The sequence below is a fragment of the Emydura macquarii genome, unplaced genomic scaffold, assembly GCF_026122565.2.
Source record: "Emydura macquarii macquarii isolate MOO-44397 ecotype Brisbane River unplaced genomic scaffold, CSIRO-AGI_Emac_v2 contig_1644, whole genome shotgun sequence".
In the NCBI taxonomy this organism is placed as follows: Eukaryota; Metazoa; Chordata; order Testudines; family Chelidae; genus Emydura; species Emydura macquarii.
The window spans coordinates 17,861,686-17,881,845 of record NW_027131781.1 but is presented as its reverse complement, the minus strand read 5'-3'; the positions used below and the strand labels follow the sequence as shown (position 1 = coordinate 17,881,845).

Sequence of the window (20,160 nt, the reverse complement as noted above, 5' to 3'; positions counted from 1 at the left end):
CATAAATTTCTATTGAATTTTGCAGCTGATCACTAATATTGTGTGGGTGGGGGAGTTAAAATACAGATCCACATCTGATCCAAGTGCCCTTTTCAGTTTCAAAAATCTTGTATGGACGTTAACATTACCATCATCTACCTATTTGGTAATGATCATTATCTCTCTATGATGCCTTTCATTCAAAAGACTCCCTAAATTGCTTCCCAGACTGAAATAATTTCCACTCACCTTTATGAAATACAAGCGGTTTTGCTATCGGCATGACTGATGTAGGACTTGTTTTCAACTACATAATCCGCATGTTGCAGGCCTCTGCCCCAATGACTATGCACAGCAGCGTTCTCTGAAATGCCAGCAATTCAAAAGAGGTTGTACCATATACGTGATGCAATACCTTGTGGCTGTTTTGCATCACGTACCTAAAGTAGTCAGTTAAACAGTAGGCAAGCAGTTAAAGCAGGATTTTGAATTATCCCTTTAATAATTTGTTTGGTAGATAATCTTCCAGTCAGCAGTATATATTTTTGAAATTGCATCAAAAGAAATTTAAAAACAAAAAAGAAAAACCTGATTTAACACAGTTTGTGAGTAAATGTTGATGTGTAGATCACCAGAAAAAATCTTTTTAAAAGCAGAGGAATTCTACTGGACAAGACTACAGCACTCTAGTTTTGTATAAATAAGTATTTAATAGACATTGGCCCAACCAAAATCCTAAATCTAAATATCTCAAAATTTGGAGGTAAATTAAATCCAAACCTACAGTTGAATTTTTCAAATGGTTTTTCCCTTTATAATGGACCAAATCAAAACACCAAAGTGAACTCATTACTTGAGACCACCACTAATATTTGGATAGCAAGAGATGTGCCAATCCTAAAAAGTGCACATTTGAGAAGTACCACAATACCCTTTTTACAAAGTTTACAAAAGTTCACATAAGCCAGATCAATGGCTTCAGCATCTGTCAAAATTCATGCTTTAGTACTTTTACAATAAGTACATTTTGTGAATTAATAAATTCCACACAGCAAGGTTGGTTGCACGATGATTCCTGGACAATACATTAAAGAAATAGGAAAAGCACAAATTGCACTGAGGTTTTTTTTAGAATCTAATTACAGAGATCCAGCTGTTGTAGCAAGGTGGCATCTAGCTCCAGGGGAGAAGTTAGAAAACTAAACAAAGTTTCATTTTCTACTCCTCACTTCTCACAGATTGATGTCACTGCTAGAAAGCACAAACAGAAACTTAAAGAAATGATAGCTAGAGCAGTACGAATAAGATAGCTGAGCATGAGGTCAGAGTTAACTGAGCCACCACAGTTGTCACACATTGGAAAAGATCATTTATCAGCCTGATACATCCTTACAGATGTTCACCCCAGCTTCAGCAAAGAACAATTCCCAACTATCATAATCAGACCCCAATTAGTTTAAATGATAGTCACCCATTGAAATATCTTGACGCTCATCTCCTTCATCAACATTCATTACAGCACTTAGATGATACCATGTGTTTGGCAGCCAGTGTTTGCAGGTCAGTGTGGCTTAGGAGTCTAAGTCCTTCTCAGTCAACTTTTAGCATTTCAACATTTCCAGAAACAGATATAGAACTCCTCCCATATTGAAAGCATAGTCGTCCCACTTCCTTTGCTGTCTGACACAGATAAGCTCAGCAGTCACAGCTGGGGTATGAGAAGCGGAAAAGGTGAATCAGCTCAAGAGCAGCAAAAATTGACAGTTTATAAATTAAAATAAGGTAGAATAGTACAGCATGAAGACAGAAGTGAAAAAACAAAAGGCAGAATAACTGAGGGATAGCATTCACAGGACCTTTGAATAACAAATCAAGTTTTTGTGGAGGGTGAGGAAAAAGAGAAGCCTTTGATATTTATCAAAGAATCATAGAACCATAGGGTTAGAAGGGACTGCCAGGGTCATCTCATCTAACCCCCTGCCAAGTGTTATGATTGGATACTTGGAAAACCAGCAGACAGGAACACCGGGAGATGTAGACACACACAGACTGAGTTTTATTCTCCTACTCTAAAACCAGAAAGAACTGGCTGAGCTATTCCATAATAGTTTAGCTCGGTTAGCTACGGCAAGCTAGGCAGGACACAAAATACACAACACCAAGCTGAAGGATTTGTTGTGTCTAAACCATCCAAGACAGATGGCTATACAGCCTCCTTCTGAAAACCTCCAGTGAAGGAGCTTCCATGACCTTCCTGGGCAGTCTGTTCCATTGTCCTACTGTTCTCATAGTTAGGAAGTTTTTCCCAAGATTTAATCTAAATCTGCTATGCTGTAGTTTGTACCCATTGCCTCTTTTCCTGCCCTCTGTGGCAAAAGAGAACAACTTTTCTTCCTCCTTTTTATGGCAGCCTTTTAAGTATTTGAAGACTGCTATCATGTCCTTCCCCTTAATCACCTCTTTTCCAAACTAAACATACTCAGTTCCTTCAGCCTTTGCTCATATGATCGGCATTCCATCCCTTTGATCATCTTTGTCACTCACCTCTAGCTCCTTTCCAGTTTCTAACAATTGGTGATCAAATTTGGACACAGTATTCCAGCCAAGGCCTAACCAGTGCTGAATAGAGCAGTACTATCACCTCCTGTGACTTGCATGCTATGACTCTGTTAATGCAATCTATTATGTATTTGCTATATGCACAAAACTTTTTTTTTTTTACTGTCACATTTTCAATGATTCCTACTGACAGTATTTGCTACATTAAGTATATGTTCATAATAGTACGTTACAGATATTCAGTTGTACAGTCATAAGCATAAATGGCCTTTACGCTCTAATGAAGTCAATAAAATATCACAGGAACATAAAAGTTGTAAATTAGTTATTAGTAGTTCAAAGCAGTTTAACTTCTTCTAGAAAAAAAGAATACAGTCACATTCTTGCTCTTACATTCTTGGATGTAAACCTAGATATCCAGCTGAAAGAGCTACAGATATTTCTTGTCTGATCACAATAATCTTACTTCATGTCTACCTTACAATATAAATGGAGATCCCTTTACAAGGATTAGTCTAAAAACTGCCTCAAAAGGACTGAAAAATAAGGGTCAAAAAGCAAAATTAAAATCAGCATTGGAAGGAAAAACATTGGGTTTGGGAAGAATTCTCTATATAGTTGCCTACAATTGTCATAATGTAACCAAGAGAAAAAAAAATATATTTTTAGTTGGATTTTTTTCCCCCATAGCTAAAAATGAATTAAGATAGTTGTATGTTTAACCATAGAGGCATTTCTAAGATCACAAAGAGATCTCAGTTATCCTGAATGCTAGGAATGAAATCCTGGCCCCTCTGAAGCCAGTGGCAAAACTCCCACTGACTTCCACAGGGCCAAAATTTCACTCTAAAGCCCCCATCTTTTTTCAGCTTATGCTAGTGTAAATCTCTTTGCCTGTTCAGAGTCCCCAGAAGTCAAGGGGATCCCACACAGGTAAAGGAATCTACATTAGTGGATCCCAATGCGGGGTCAGGGTCTAAGACAGAAAGAACACTCTTTAAAATACTTCATGTTCCTGGAATTGGCAAATCCACAAAGAAATAGCTAGAATCCTACTCTGACACTTAGAAACCATTTTTAATGTAAAAATGTATTTCTACTTGCAAAAAATAGTCTCCTCTATTTGCAAATAAAAAGATAAGAAGTTATTGAGGGTTTTAATTATGAAGTTAAAATAAGAATCCTTAATCAAATATATTGTAACTAAGTTTTAAAGGGAAGATTTAATTAATAAAAAAAATAAAAATAAAACACTCACATATATAAAACAAAATTCTAAAGTTACCTACAAGTTCCACTCCAATCCTCAATTAAATAAGAACTCAGTGGAAGACCTTAAACATATTTTGTTTAAAGGTAGAAACTGTTCAGTTTAGAGCCCGTTAGATAGATGGCTTAAAATGTTCATTGTATGAAGGATCATTAAAATAAAATGTCGGAAAGTCATCTGTAACAGGCTGGATTTCCGTGTCATTGAAGGAAAAGACTGCCCATACTACCCAACAGTGTGCTTCTGTGTAGTATAATGATCTTTATAGTTGAACATATGATCTACATTATCTCTTTTGGCCAGTGTATTGCTTTATAAAAGGAAACAGCTTGCCCTGAAAGCAATCTTAACTGTGATGTATAATTGCAATGAAAATGGACAATTAATTGTTTACCGTCTCTGCTCTACAAAATTAAAATTCAAGTCATAAAGAATTTAAACAGGAGATATTTGTTCTCCTTACAAATACACACATACACAATATCTTATATACACACACAAACAGATCACTTACCTAATATTTTTTTCTTTCTACAAATCATCATCACATCAGGTTACTTTTCACAGGGTTCCGACTGCCAGCCTATGTGAGTAAATAAAATACATATCTTTAGAGTACTTACCAAATGATTGTACCTTGCACTGCTGTTTTATGTTTGGTAATGTCAAAGAATCAAATTAATTCCTATGATATATGGACATTTATTGGTCACATTAGTTACCACTGAATTAATATAGTTTACCTTTTTCAAAACTAGTTAGATATTAATAATTTGGTAAATATAAATAGAAGGGGGAAAAAAATCACAAATAATTTTGGTCCAGGCTCTGCTCTGGAATGTGCAGACACCCATTGCCTTCAATAAGAACAAGTACACATCCAAAGTGAGAATTTCGTCCATATATAGTAGGAGATTTATTTTTAAAAACAGTAGTAGCAGAAGACTATAAAACAACAGCTAGTCCATGTGCTGTTGCTATGATCATATTAAAACCTAATCATAGGCAGAGCCACTCCTATTTATAGCTCTGTTCACCAGAAATATTCTAAATATTTCAGCAGATCTGCAAAGAAGTCTATTTCATAGACCCATAGGACTGGAAGGGACCACGAGAGATCATCTAGTCCAGTCCCCTGCACTCTTGGCAAGACTAAGTATTATCTAGATCATCCCTGACAGGTGCTTGTCTAACCTGCTCTTAAAAATCTCCAATGATGTTGATTCCACAACCTCCTTAGGCAATTTATTCCAGTGCTTAACTCCCCTGACAGTAAGTTTTTCCTAATGTCCAACCTAAACCACTCTTGTTGCAATTTAAGCCCATTGCTTCTTGTCCTATCCTCAGAGGTTAACAAGAACAATTTACCTCCCTCTTCCTTGTAACAACCTTTTATGTACTTGAAAACTGTTATCATGTCTGTGTCGCCCGCCCCCCAATCTTCTCTTCTCCAGATTAAACAAACCCAGTTTTTCCAATCTTCCATCACAGGTCATGTTTTCTAGTCCTTTAATTATTTTTGTTGCTCTCCTCTGGACTTTCTCCAATTTGTCCACATCTTTCCTGAAATGTGGTACCCAGAAATGGACACAGTACTCCATCTGAGGCCTAATCAGCATGGAGTAGAGCAGAATTACTTCTTGTGTCTTGCTTACAACACTTCTGCTAATACATCCCAGAATGATGTTTGCCTTTTTTGCAACAGTGTTACACTGTTGACTCATATTTAGCTTGTGACCCACTATGACTTCCAGATCCCTTTCTGTGGTACTCCTTCCTCAGGAGTCATTTCCCATTTTGTACATGTTTCTTCCTAAGTGAAGTACTTTGCATTTGTCCTTACTGATTTCATCCTATTCATTTCAGACCATTTCTCCAGTTTGTCCAGATCATTTTGAATTTTAATCCTCTCTCCAAAGCACTTGCAACCTCTCCCAGCTTGGTATCATCCACAAACTTTATAAGTGTACTCTCTATGCCATTATCTAAATCATTGATGAAGATATCGAACAGAACTAGACCCAGAACTGATCCCTGTGGAATCCCATTCTATATGCCCTTCCAACTTGACTGTGAACCACTGATAACTACTCTCTGGGCATGGTTTTCCAATCAGTTATGCACCCACCTTATAGTAGCTCCATCTAGGCTGTATTTCCCTAGTTTGTTTATGAGAAGGTCATGTAAGACAGTATCAAAAGCTTTACTAACGTCAAGATATAGCACATCTACTGCTTTCCCCCATCCACACGGCTTGTTACTCTATAAAAAAAAAAAGAGCTATTAGGTTGATTTGACATGATTTGTTCTTGACAAATCCATGCTGACTGTTACTTATCACCTTATTATCATCTAGAGAATATATATTATAAAATATAATTTGCCACAGATCAAGTTCAAAATTTAAAAATAGTCTCCCTCACCCCAACACACATGGAATATTTGCATTTTTATTAAGACAGAAGAAAATATTTTACATTCTACTCACAAGATCATTCAGAAAATAAGTTAGTTCCAAGCATGGCCCACACTCCTTTGCAGAGCCTAACATTGCTCCTCTGGCAAGTAGTATAGAAAGAGCACTTAAGTAGTAATGGAGATACTCTGCTTTGTTAGCACACAGCACAGCAGAGACAGTAAGACCTGTTATGACTACTGCTCTTTTAAAAATTATTATTCATGAAAAGGTGGAAATAGGCTCAAAACAAAACCATGGATGAGAAAGTTAAAAAACAATCACCACCACTTCTACAGCCTAAGCCTGAGCATGGTTTTAGAGCTGGTCAGAAATTTCATTTTGGTGAAATATGCTGACTCATAAAAGCCAACAAGTTTAGTGGAAAAGTGCTGATTTCCTTAAAGCTTTCAGCACAAATGTGTTTTGGTTTGGTCTGGGTTTTTGGGGGGCAAAGAGGAGAGAAAGGGACAGACAGTCTATAACTGGGTTCAAGTCACTGCATTTCCTGTTTTGGAGTGATGTGGAATGAAAATCTCTGCTCTGAAAAATCTTTGCTCAGGCAAAGCGGGGACTTGAGTCCGGTCTCCCCACATCCCAGACCCTTATCACCAGGCACTAGCCAGACATGACCATGGTTTTGTTTCCATTCTACATTGGAACAAAAACAAATTTCAAAACCTCAAAAGTTGCCACAAAATGGAATTGCCATCCTCCAGTCAGCTCTACCATGTTTGTCCCCACCTGAAAAACACTAAGTTTAAAAAAGAAAAGGCAAGACACTAAAAGTACTGAAGGACAAAGAAAGGAGGGAGAGTATTAAAAACAAAACAAAAAAACGGGATGAAAGAGGTGAAAGCAGTTCAAAACATGGTCCCCAGATTCCCCACTCCGCCTTAAGGGGGTGAAATACAACAATCCTGACCACTGTGGAGAGTTTAAAAGGCAGCCTAAGTAAAGAGAAAGAAATGGGAAAGAATTAACATAAAAAAGGAAGATGGTGGAAAGAAAGAAAGATAGAAACTATCCTTTATTTTAAGGGCTTCATTCAGATTTAGCTGAGCCAAAATACTCAGATTTTAACTACTGCATCAGAGCAGTTCTTCTAAGTTCCACGCTGCACTGTGTGAACTGTAGCCACTGTTATATAACGATCAGATTTTATTCTGACTCTCCTTCCATGCATTGCTAGTTTAGGTGTAGGTTATTCAGTCCTTTAGATCATAGTCACTACTTTCATCTGTCTGTTTGGTTTCTCTGTCAGCACATATTAAAAATTGATCACACACTTATTTGTATGTTGCCAGTTTTTGTATAGGTCTTTGTCTTTTAGGCTAAGCCTTTGTTTTAGCGTAAATAAAATGGTCAAACTGACTAAATGGTCTATGTATTTTTCTCCAAGTTTTCAGGCAGCTGTGTAGAACAATGACACTGCCTATGCCACTTAATCAGCAAAGTGATAAATCCCTGGATAAAGGTATAGTCACTCTAAGCCTGTTCAGTTCAGTTCACTAAGGAAATGGCTATTTGCTAAATAATAGCCCTGTTTATCCACTATTTCATCAATTCTACTCCAGAGAAACTTCACTGACCTGAATGGATTTACACTGATGTAAAGCTAATGCCACTGAGTGGAGAATCAGGTCTGACGAATTTTCTTCAGATCCAAAAGTTTTCCTTTCAAGTAAGATCATATTTCTCCTAAAGAATGAAATTTAGAACCCTTCTAAATTAGGATGCCTTCTATTGCATGCACTCAGCTCCCACTGACTTCAATGGGAACCATGTATTCACATTTAAGGCCCTTAAAATGTGGTGACCAAGAAATTCAGTCTTGATGCATTTATGGAATAGTGTTATGGTTCTAAAAGAAACAGCTGCAGAATCACAACAGTAATATTTTTACATCTAAAGTTATCCATGCTTTGTAAAAATATAAGAGATGTTAAAATTTGAAAATGCAATTGACATATTTGAAAAGTTTAGGGAAATGTAAATAATAGATTTAGTTTGCACTAGTTTGCTGTCTGCTTCAGTTCCTCAACTGATATCTCCAGGACAGCTGCATCTCAAAAATCTGGTGTAGGGAAAAGGTCATATCCATTTCAAAACCAGGAAAACCACTGGAAGAGCCCAATCTCTCTCCTTTTATCACATACAAGCTTATGGAGAGACATGCTGATGCACATCAATGAGATTATCGAACCATAACTGCCCTTTTGTTCAGGCTGACTTTAGGATAAGGATGGTGTATCCAAGATCAAGTCATATGTCTAACCCAAGCCATCGGAGATGCCTTCAAGAAGGGCAAAAAAAGTTGGCATCATTCTGGATCCGTCAGCCACATATGATACTGTCTGACATGTAGAACTGAATGTCAAGTTGTTGCAGAATATTCCCTGTAAGCCTGTAACACAGTACATCATGGAAATGATAAGGAATCAGACCTTCATCACGTGAGCTGGAAACAAAGTGAGCCATCTTAGGTGTTTCTGTAATTGGCTCCCACAAGGATCTTTTTCAGCTCCTCTCATTTTAAACATATATACTTATGACCTACCAGTAACTACGGCTTCTGACTATAATGGCTAGAGTAGTTGCCACAATGCAGAAATTTGGCTTAGCCCAATCTTCACAGTGTAACTGCAGGGTGGTAATTCAGACAATCAAACATGATGGAGGACTGCAGTTACAAGATGGGAGGTTGGCCTTCAACACCTTGCTACACTCCATGATGCAGCAGTTAGATGGCTAAACAACTTAGATATTAACTTGTGTCGCATACAAAAGAAAAAGTAGGCACAAAGGTGAAAACTGCAGGAGGCAAATCCATCAAAATTGCAATAAGCTCCACCATTGCCACAACACTTCCACTAATTATTTAGGATTTGCTCTGACAAGTACATGCTTTTCTGAGGACAAGGCAAGGATGCTACAGGCAGGCAAGTCCTCAGTGTTGTGATGCATGTTGACTGTTCTAAAGGGACTTCACCTCTTGTGATGTATTTGGCATGCAGCATGGGATATGAATAGATGCACACCTAAATTATTCTTTTTTTGGTGCAATACATTTTACCAGCATAGTTTTGCAGCATCTTGGGTACAGGTGTCAGCTTGTGCAGAGCTGTAACTTGGGCATAGCATACCTTTTTCTTCATGCACTCCATAAATCACATAAAACATGTGGCTAATGAACATCTGCTATTTCCCCTCCCATTTCCCCTCAGTCATGTAAACTGGAGCACATATGGTGAGGGCTATGGTTCTAGAGACGTTAATTTCGGCATAAATTACAGAAGTTAGAATTCATTGGCAATGCTGCAATAAAAGTCAGAGTTAAACCCTTAAACAGGGAAGAAACTTTTAAGGACTATTCTAATCCTATTGTAGACCATCTCCATTATTTCATAACTGGTTTAGTTTAATTTGCATCTTTAGTTTAATTCACTAAAATTATTTAAGATTGAGTTGCTGATATTCCTGACAGTTAAATGAAAATTTAAGAATTGTCCTTTTACATACCATTCAGATTAAGGTAACTGAAAAAGACAAAATGACTATCAGTTTATCTGCTTCCTTAATCCTGATTTTGCATGACGTATTAGAACTCCAAACTCGGTGCTATTAGTCATCTGAAGTGGACTAATGGAGAAAATTATCTTTCAGGGAGCATACTCTTCATCTTCTCTTATTGTTATTTCATATTTTAGTTTCCAAATTTTAGCTAAAAGACATTAGCCTCCTCCCCCGCTCCCTCTCCCCATTCCTCTTTTCAAAATCATTCTACTAAGAAAAATGTTTTGAAAGCTTTTCAATCATCCCTAAATCACTTTTTGTTAAACATCTACATTGCCTCTCTTGCCTTCGTATACATGTGAAATACGAATTACTTCTCTGTTTTGTCATATTAAAATGTTACCTAAATGACTGATTCTTTCCTCAAATTATAAAAGGCATTTCTCTAATATGGTGTGCCAAATCCTTTCAGTCTGCCATCTTTGGGCTACTGTTTTGCTTTCTTAGAGAATTACCAGGTTGCATTTTGATTTAACACTTGCCAGAAATATGTCCACATGTAAATGTCTTGTATTAGCCCTGCAAAATTATCAAAAAGGTAATAGGACCAAAATGTATATAGAAAAGCGTGTCACCATATCACTGGGAGTTCTGGCTGCATAAGGATTGAGTAAAGACTGCAGTATTTAGCCACTGTACCTATTTGTCTCTCCATCTTGTTTAACAGAAACATCCTCTTATTTCAAAATATAAATGTAAAATGCTTGTACATTAAAAATTGTCATTAAGCCAACAAAATTTCAGTAAGGATACATAATATACACAAATGGGCAACTGTGGAAGGCCCCAAATATAGCAGGACTAGATTAAGGAGCCAACCTCCTGCATCCTGTAGTGTTTGGGAAAAGCACAAGAACAAACGATGGCTCAGAAGGCTGGAAGCCTTGGGGTCTTGAGCCTGGAGCAGTCCACATATTAGGATTTTCCCAGAGCCATGGATAAAGGTACTAGGACTCCAGATTCCCAGCTCCATGGCATGGACCCTGGAAGATCTGAGAGCTATAGCTCAAGCAGGGAACATAGCAGCCTCGGCTCCAGCTGGGGTTCCAGGGGCTGGCAGGGTCCCTGTCACAAAGCAGTGAGCCTAACAGCCCAGAGAAACCCAGCTCTAGCAAGGGCTCACAGGGCTGCCTGCACAGAGCTAGGAGCCTACCAGCCCCCAGAGACTCAGCTCCAGTCTAAGCTGTGTAGGCTGGAAGGCTCCTTATCACGGAACAGGAAGCCTAAGAACCCCCAGAGTCCTGGTTCCAGCTGTTCCGATCAGCTCTAATCCACACAAAAATGGTGTAGCTGCAGTAGCACGAGCAGCAGCACCCCAATACAAACCTGCCTGGACTCAATGGGCACTTGTTCGGGGTTGCTAGCTGCTGCTGCCCATGCTACCACTAATATTTTTAGCATGCTGGCTCAGATGAGAGCTAGCACCAGTATGTCAAGGTGAGTTGGGAATCACACTCTTAGTTTGTAGTGTAGATGTAGCCTTTCAGTAAGGGGGTGTGTGAATGGAGAAGTGAGACAGAGACAGAGAGAGACCAGCCCTGAGCACACAGCTGGTAGCACAAGCCTGAAAAAAGCCTAAAGCAAGAGCTTTTTGGGATGCTGATTGAAAGTGTTTTTGGTGTTGAGACTAGCTTCCTATTGTTTGGTTCATCCTGTGTTCTGGATGTACATTCTTTGTAAATAACCAAGATTGCATCAAAGGTAACAGATTCCATATTCAATTTCTCCTCCCAATTGGAACAACCCGCAGGGCCCTAGCCGCTTGACTAGTTGCTTGGGACACAAAAGGGGTAAAAAGAGCCTATATAGTTCAGGTCCTCACAATTAAAAAACAAAAACGTTACACAGTTTTTCCTCTGCAAATGCTCATTTTTCAATTGTTTAAGTTGTATGACATCATTTTTCCTATCTAGCCTTTGTGAAGATTCACAAAAGTATTCTTACTGATTAGCACATTGGAAATAATCAGGCAGGTGAATGACTCTATACATGACAGCAAATGACAGTACAAGCATAAAGCAAATAATTCATAAACTAATATTGAATCAGATATAGATAAAGATTAATTTATGGACAAAATCTGTGATCCTTTGAACAAAAAAATAACAAAATCCTTTTATTGAACATTATTATTTGTTCAACTAACAGAGAATTTGGCTCTTGGATATTTGCAAATAATTTGCACTCTAGAATATGCAGTAATATGATCTGATTTAAAAAATAAAGTTAGTAATATAGAAAAGTAGCATTAAAATTATGAAAATAGACATTGAAAGTTTACAACTCTAAAAGGCTCATTTAAAGGTTTTTCAAGTTATGTAAGTTTTCCCACTGTGAAATGTACAATTTTAGAAATAAACAAGGACAAGATAATCTCAGGTGTAACTCCACTGAAACCTGTAAAATTGCACAAAAGGATGAATTTAGCCCCAAATATTTATCAAAAATAGACAGACCCAGAAAAGACTACTTGATAATGTAATGAGATACAGAGATATCTCTATTTATACACCTGCTACACAATAGTTTCCATCCTGATTGGGAAGCACTGCATTTTATTATAAAGAACACAGATAACAGTACAAATAGCTGTTTTATAGATTATTGTAAGTGTTGATATTAATATTTAACACCAGAGAATGAATTAAATATTTGTGCTGATACAGGATATATGTAGTAGGTAGAATTCCCAAAAGCATATTTTATAGTAAATTAAACATACAGTTTAGTAACAAAAATAAGTCGCAATTTAGATGAAGAAAATATGTTTCCTTTGAAGTTTTATTTAGACATTTTCAATTACTGTTCTGAGGGTTTATGAAGCAATATATATAGAAACACATGACCCAGCTATTATGGCATCATGTTTTTAAAATAATTTTGACATCCTAACTGAATCATATAAGGTGGCAAATAAGTAAGTGCTGAATCTAAAGGTTTTATTTCTATATATTTTCAACAGCTTGTCAACTGCCTCCAATAAAAATATTTTTAAAAAAAATGTATTATATGTAGGTGAATTACTGGGGAACTAGGAAAGCACACAAAACATTTACTACAAATGATTAACAAATTAGTGACCAGTGTCATGCAGTGCATTACAATGGAGTAGCACTGAACCCGTTAAAGAACATTTATACTGAAATGTTTCAAGCATGAGAGAGCTGAATGTAACATAAAATGAGTTTTGTTAAATTGCTATTGAAAACTGAAGAACCCTTCTGTTAAGAACAGTGACTTGACATGTAAGACTAACAGATAAAACTGGAGATATAACTGGAGATTCCAGATATAAGATTCAATCCTTCCATCCCTGTCACTGTCTCAACTTACCAAAACAATACAATTGGCTCTGGCTCTCCTGCTTTGGGATATCATACCCCAAGAAAATCATCTTTTCTTTTTATTTCCTTGCTCCCAGATGGTCTACCCTAAAGAAAAGAAGAAACAAAGTCTGCTGGCAAAGAGAATTGGGCTGCAGAAGTGAAGCCTACATTACTTCTACTTTCAATAATAAAAGAGAAGCACAACTGAATAGGTCTTGACAAACCTCTGTATTCAACCATCCTGAGTGCTCCACCCTCAGGTAAAGCCGTTTCATATATGGTGGCCACATGTGAACAGACTATTCATGTTCTCATCAGAACAGAAATTATTCCATTTAATGATATGTGAAGATACCGTCCAAGTCTGTAGCCATTTTAAGAGAGTTTATCTATGTGGTCTTTGGTTAAAAACACTCAGAAAAATGTAAGAACCTTTCTTTCAAGGCTATATGATTACATATTATCAATAACCAGAGCAAAGCAGCCCATGCCACCTCCTGTTTAATAAATGCAGTGGTCCAATTTAATTAGTCCCCTCGCTGCTGTTTTTCTTCAGTTATCCAGAAGTACTATACATATATAGATAAGACATACAAAACAGACTGATTTATCTGTGTAACACTCATTCTCCTCTATTAGATGATTAGGTTTTTATTCTATCATCAAACATCCAGTTGGCATTATTCGCTGCTCAAATGTCAAATGCCTGAAATATTCCCTATTCTGCATTTAGGCTGTAATGCCACCAAACAATCTTTCATTCTTAGCTACTGTGCCAACTGAAATTCAAGTTTTTCCCACAAACAGGCCAAAGGTTTTCTAATATAGTTTAACTATTAAGCTTTCTGTTCTTTAAGGTCGTTTGTCTTTTTTTTATTTATATTTTTATATTGTTTTTCATCACTAATTACATTTGCCCTATTCTACCACTCGCCAAATAAAATGGAGTTGCAACTTCCCATAAAAAAAGAAAATTGCCTGCTGTACAGTCTGAGGTTACAAGTCTAGCAATTAGACTCTTTATCTTCTTTAAAACAACACATATGATCCTGTACAAATATAAAAGCATATGCTAAATAATTACAGATGAAGAGGAGCATGTCTAACATTACACTGACTAGAGGGTTGAAACAAAGCAATTACCTCAACAAATGGCAACATGGCCACAGATGTTGCTTGAACAATACAGGGATTTAATGTACAACTCATTTTATATGAATTGAAGTTAAATTCTCACTTTTATACTTTGCCTTTATCTACATTGTAACAGTCACATAATGTAGTACCAGTTACTATCAATATGAAATTTAAAAGAACTGACCTTTTGTAAAGTTCTGAGATAAGGATCAACAATAAATTCAGCCCTGTCCTTTAACACTATCAATCTAACTAGGTGTCTAATACAAATACCTCATTAATACACCAAAAAGAGGTACAGCTTCTCTACAGAGAGCAACATGACCCATCACAAAATCTGAGGTTATGGCAACAGGTATATTTAACCTGTCATGTTTTATTCACTCACAGTATCTCATCATTGTCATTGGGAATAATTCTGTGGGTGTGCCACTTTATTAGAATAGATATTAGCTATTTCTTTTATTATATTAGCTTTGTTCTCAATCCCACCTCAAAATAGGTAACTATAATTCACACCAGGAAGGCTTTGGGGTGGGAACCTATCACACTTAATTTAATACTTCTTCATCTACACACCCCCTTAAAATGCTTTATTGGCCCCCGGGGGGGGAGGGGGGGGAGAGAGGAGGGAAGCTAGACCCAGCTCAAATGAAAATATTCTGCTTTGAAAACAAAAATTGTAACCATTGAGTCAAAAGTATGGCAATGAAACACAAGAACAACTCCAAATACTTAGTTTCTTACCACTAAACAATCCTCAATAAGTCTTATCTATTGAGGACATATTTTTATAAAGGAAGATAAAAGCCACATATCAGACAGTTGGCCACTTACCAGTGAAGGAGACTCTTAAATAAACCATCATTCTCTTTCAACAGAAAAGAGTGAAGAATTGGAGAGGGGGGTGGAAAAAAAATCTTAAAGCAGAGGGCTGAAAACAAAATAGTATACAGATGTGCTGAAAGGGGAACTTCTGCTTCTCCTCTTGCAGCTGCTGTTGCTGCTGCTTTGTATACCACACCTGTTCACTTACACAGTGTCACACAGTGCGCCTTGGGACCCTCCTTTTGTTTCTCACCAAGAGTACAGTATATCATGTTCAAAGGAGACTTCCAACCAAACAGACCTGTGTGAGAGAGGAAAATATGCTACCAAGTTATAAAGGAAAGTGTTTACCTTTCAAAGCTTTTACAACATTAAAGTTAACAACATACTTGTCCTGAACTTCTAATGTCATAAATTGAGTGAAAGAAAAATGGTCAAACAAAAACAGCATCAAATATAATGAAGTCAGGAACAAATACAGTAATGATATAAGTCAAATGAATTATGTTCCCCCACCTCTTCACACACACACACACACACACCCACAGGAGAGCAATTATCCCTTTTCCTGCCACTAAGACTAGCATCAAAGTGATGATATATTTTTAGAAAGCATTTTAATTCCTGGAATTACAGCACCTATTCAACCAGCTAAAGCCCAATACCAGTGGTACTACATATACCAAAAGGCACAGAGTTCTTTCCATATTATAAACAAATTATTTTAGGATCCAATACTCTACTTATTTCAATTTGTCTCAGATGGCAACTGTCAACACTAGAGCAATTTTTCTTTATTAAATATTTTTAATCAGTTCAACTATATTTTTAGTCAGAACATCAAAATATTTCATAATTTTAAAACTAGTTACACAGATTTTTGTTGGCTAGTTTGTTTTTTCAGCAAGGTTGTTAGGGCACATGGGCTTCTTTTACCTGCCATGCATTACACTTAAAAATGAAATTAACAAAAAGCTCATAAATGCTTCAGGGATTTAACAAATTCACTGTGATGCTCCACTCACAAATGGAGGCTGAAAAATTAGAGGAGCAGAGCTTCTGGAAGTGGGGAGGAAGCATGGATTTATGGGATTATTATCATGGCAAGTAGAGAATTATGAGATTTTGTGAGTGACAAATGAGACACTGTAAAATCCTGTTCCACCACTCCCCCATACATGTCAAACCTTATTTTAAAATGATCTATAGCTATAAAAAGGGATTCATGATAATTTTTTTATTAATTTTGCAGGCAGTTAAGTCCTGCAAATGGATTAAGTTCTTCCTATTTTGAGACAAAACTATTTAAACAGCCAAATTTTTTAAATTCCAAAAACAATTATATATAATTATAATACAATAGAATACAATGCTATTCAAAAAAACAAAACAACTCTTGCGCTGTCATTCCAGCATTCTTCTAGTGGACTATGTATTGTCACACGGTCAGAAAGAGAACCGAGAAAATGAGAATTACCTACACCTAGGTCAGGCTGACCAGCAGAGTGTCTCAGATTTTTTTTTTTTTAAATAACGATAATGCACACACAAAAAGTTTTTAAAAAACTGTGAAAAATCTTTACTGAAAATATGATCCTGTTTCCCCAATCAACTACAGTGAACAATTAGGTCCTCAGTCCTCCAGTGGAATCTGCTAATCTGAATCCCTTGCCCCTGTGTAATTGCATTGGCCTTAATTGAGTCCAACAGAGTCCACATTAGCAAATCACGATGCAGGATTAGGGTCTTAAAAAACCAACTGTACTCAGAGACAGGAAAGCAGAACAGGAAGAAAGATGGGAGAGTTGCAAAAAGAAGAAAAAAACAAATATCTGATTAGGACATGAGGGGGAAGGGAGAAGAATGATGGTATATGAAAGTGGCATGGAGAAAGGAGGTCTCAGAAACTTAATTTAAACATCCAAACTTGGGGGGGTTAGAGGTAAGAGTTCTACTGAACTGTGAGTTTCATATCTCAGTACTTCACATTTGCCATTCCAATGAACAAACAGTTCTGCCTGTGTGATAGCAGAGATAAAACATCATTTATAAATGACTCACCAGAGATTACAAGAGGTCCAGGTTTTCCTTGTGCTACAAGGATTATTATATTAAAAGATAGGAAAAGCTTTAATTTCTGTACTGTGAAACCAACTGTAGCCCACTGCCAACTTTAGAAGCTGATGTCCTAAAGAAAAGCTGAATGTTTTAATAAACCATCATATTACTTGACTTGATAAACATTCATAAAACACAAATAAACAGTTATTAAAATATATGTGCACATATTTTATATACATAATAATATGCAAGATCCAGAATGTTCAGCACCTCACAGAATCAGGCCTCATCTGTCAGGGTGTTATTAAAAATTATATAGAAAACTAAAGCAGATTATTCTTCTACTCTGTGGACAATTTATACCAAGATAACAACAACAAACTACATCTAATTAAAAAGGCTATCCTGATGCTGACTGCTTTCCTTAAGGACCACGAAGCCAGCAAAGGAAGGACACACAATTTTTCAGATTAATCCCATAAGAGTTATTTTAAAAGCATTTTAAGGCAGCAAAGTCTAGAACAAGCAAAAAGAATATGCTGAGTTTGAAACTGTTTTCCTAAACACCTACAAAACTGTCTCTAAAATGATTAAATCTTAATAGGAGCAATATTCCATGTGAAATACATAGACAATACAAGGAATGGGGTCTTGTATGAGTGAACAGAATGAGGTAACTTTATTATTTACATCTGGCAGCAATTTATACAGGGGAAGGCCCAATATTGTGAAGCCAGAGTAAGAACTTTAGGCCCACACAGCAAGTAATGGAACCAAATCACTAGACCTTCTTCCACTGTGAGAAATGTTTGACTCAAATTGCAAAAGCTTTTTTTTTTTTAAAAACATCAGCCTTGATTGAACTACAGGGAGAGTTTGTAAAACACTAGGGGTTCATCAGAATTTTCTTGAACCTACAAACTGTAAATCAAAAAGGATTTTGTTATATTTTACGCTTTCAGTGGGTTCTCAAACTTTATAGCAACACATCCTATTTCTATCACAGCAAATGAGATAAAGCCTCACATCAACATTCTAGAGACAAAATTCATAGCAATATCAACTGTAAATGAAAAACTAGACTGCTTAAGTATATAAAATTATAATAGCCATAATACTTACATTTCAATGGATATGCTTGGGTTAAGTGGAAATATAAGCCATTGTGGGCACATAGTGAGCCTGCTGTGGCAACATGACAAGATGGTTATGGGAGGCAGTGGGACCCTACAGCTTTGAGTGGTGAGTGGGTGGTGAAAAAGGGGGACATTCTAGAACAGTCTTACCTATTCTGCCCTGCCTACCATTATTCCTTACCCATCAGTCTTCCCTTTTCTCCAGCCTGTTTCCCTTAAGTAAGTTTGTCATGTTTTGAGGGAAAAATTAGGGACATTTAGTTACTGACATATGAAAAAAAATATGCAAATCATTAGTTATTGGCACATAATCATAAAGCTCCTGAACAATGCTCTGTGTTTAGTCTCGTGTAGAAAGGAAGAGGTTTTTTCAGTGTCATCATGTGTTGAGCCCCAGCTAAAGTTATTCAACAATGGTGCGTCTACGCTAGTGACTGTCCAGGTGTCCATGCACGAGGTTTGCCATGTCCCCCCTCCTGTCCACATCTGAACCCCAAAAGCATGTGTCTAAAGGCTAAAGTGGAGGGCAAGTAAGCTAGCACACCTGAGGGGTAGTGGATATGTACATGCTTCAGGCTGTGGAATGGCCCCGTACACCTGTCAATTTGCAGCATGCATGGTGGGCAAGAAGCATGTACCAGGTCTTGAGTTTCAATAGTCCTCCACCCCCAATCCCACAATGAACTGAACCCTTTTCTTCCTGCCCCTTACCCAATCTATAAAAGGTTCCTGTCCCCCCATTTTCACTGGTAGTAGCAAGCTGTGCTGACCATATGAGAACTGCTTCCTGCTGCACTCCTGCTCCAGGAAATTTCACAGAGGCTAGAGTAGACAAGTCTTGAGCAGCCTCTGGCCAATGCCAGGAACATATCAAGCACTTTAAGTTCCCACACATGTAAGCAAAACATTCCAACAGTTGCTCCAAGATGGCTCATAGGGAACGTTACTGAGTGCTGTCAAGGGCTCCCAGTACACAGGCTGAAGTGGCTTACTAGGATGAGCAGGCAGTGCAAGGCCCCGGCCCTCGGGTAGGGCAGGCAAGGCAAACGGGAACAGTCTCTAGCCCTCCGTAGCGTGAGGAAGCAGTTCTGAGCCCCAACCCTTAGGCAAGGCGGGGCAGGCAGAAAGGAAGCAGTTTCTAGTCCTCAGCAGGGCAAGAAGATAGTCCACAGCCTGGACAGGGCAGGGCAGGCAGCAGGGACACAATCTCTAGCCCTCAGAAGGGTAAGGAAATAGTCCAAAGCCCAGCCCGTAGGCAGGGCAGGGCAGGCAGCGGGGACACAGCCTCTGGTCCTTAGCGGGCGATCACCCCAGGTCGCGGTAGGAAGGGGGGAGGGGGACGCGGACCCACCCAACTCCACTGCATCCCAGCCCAGGGCCCTGGCAGTCACTGGCTCAGAGGGGCTCCAGCTGAAACACGCTGAGCCGGCTACAAGCCATAAAACAGCTGGACAGATGTCTGGCTCCCCTGGGCTTCTTCCTTCCCCCCTTTCCCTGGTCCCTCGAGTCACCCCCGAGTCCTCAGGATACTCTGCCCGAGGGAGGTTCCAGAATCCCTCAGTCTCGTTGCTCAACAGCAGGTCCACGAATGCTTCAAAGCTGTCCACGGAGGGCATCATCTCCTCTAGTTCACAGGGTCCTGGGGTCTCTTCTGGCTCACAGGGGGCTGGCAGCTCAGGTAACTCCCCCAGGTCGCAAGATCCAAAGGTCTCCTCCGGCTCGCTGGGGTCAGGTAGGTCCTTCAGGCCCTCAAGCAGTGGGCAGCTCTGACAGTCTGTCCTCCGGGTAACAGTCTGGTGCAGGCCCAGGCCCAGGCACCAAGGGAAAGACATC

General features: G+C 38.2%; 1 protein-coding gene across 1 annotated transcript in view; it reads right to left on the bottom strand.

The window, feature by feature from the left end:
* ATP8B4 (ATPase phospholipid transporting 8B4 (putative)) overlaps window positions 1-1,573 on the bottom strand; it is a 113,798-nt gene extending 112,225 nt beyond the window's left edge. Inside the window, exon 1 of the mRNA XM_067556123.1 lies at window positions 1,451-1,573. Within this exon, the coding sequence (XP_067412224.1) occupies window positions 1,451-1,493 (43 nt within the window). The 5' untranslated portion in view covers window positions 1,494-1,573. The remainder of the gene's footprint in view (window positions 1-1,450) is intronic.
* Between the last annotated feature and the right edge of the window lie 18,587 nt (window positions 1,574-20,160).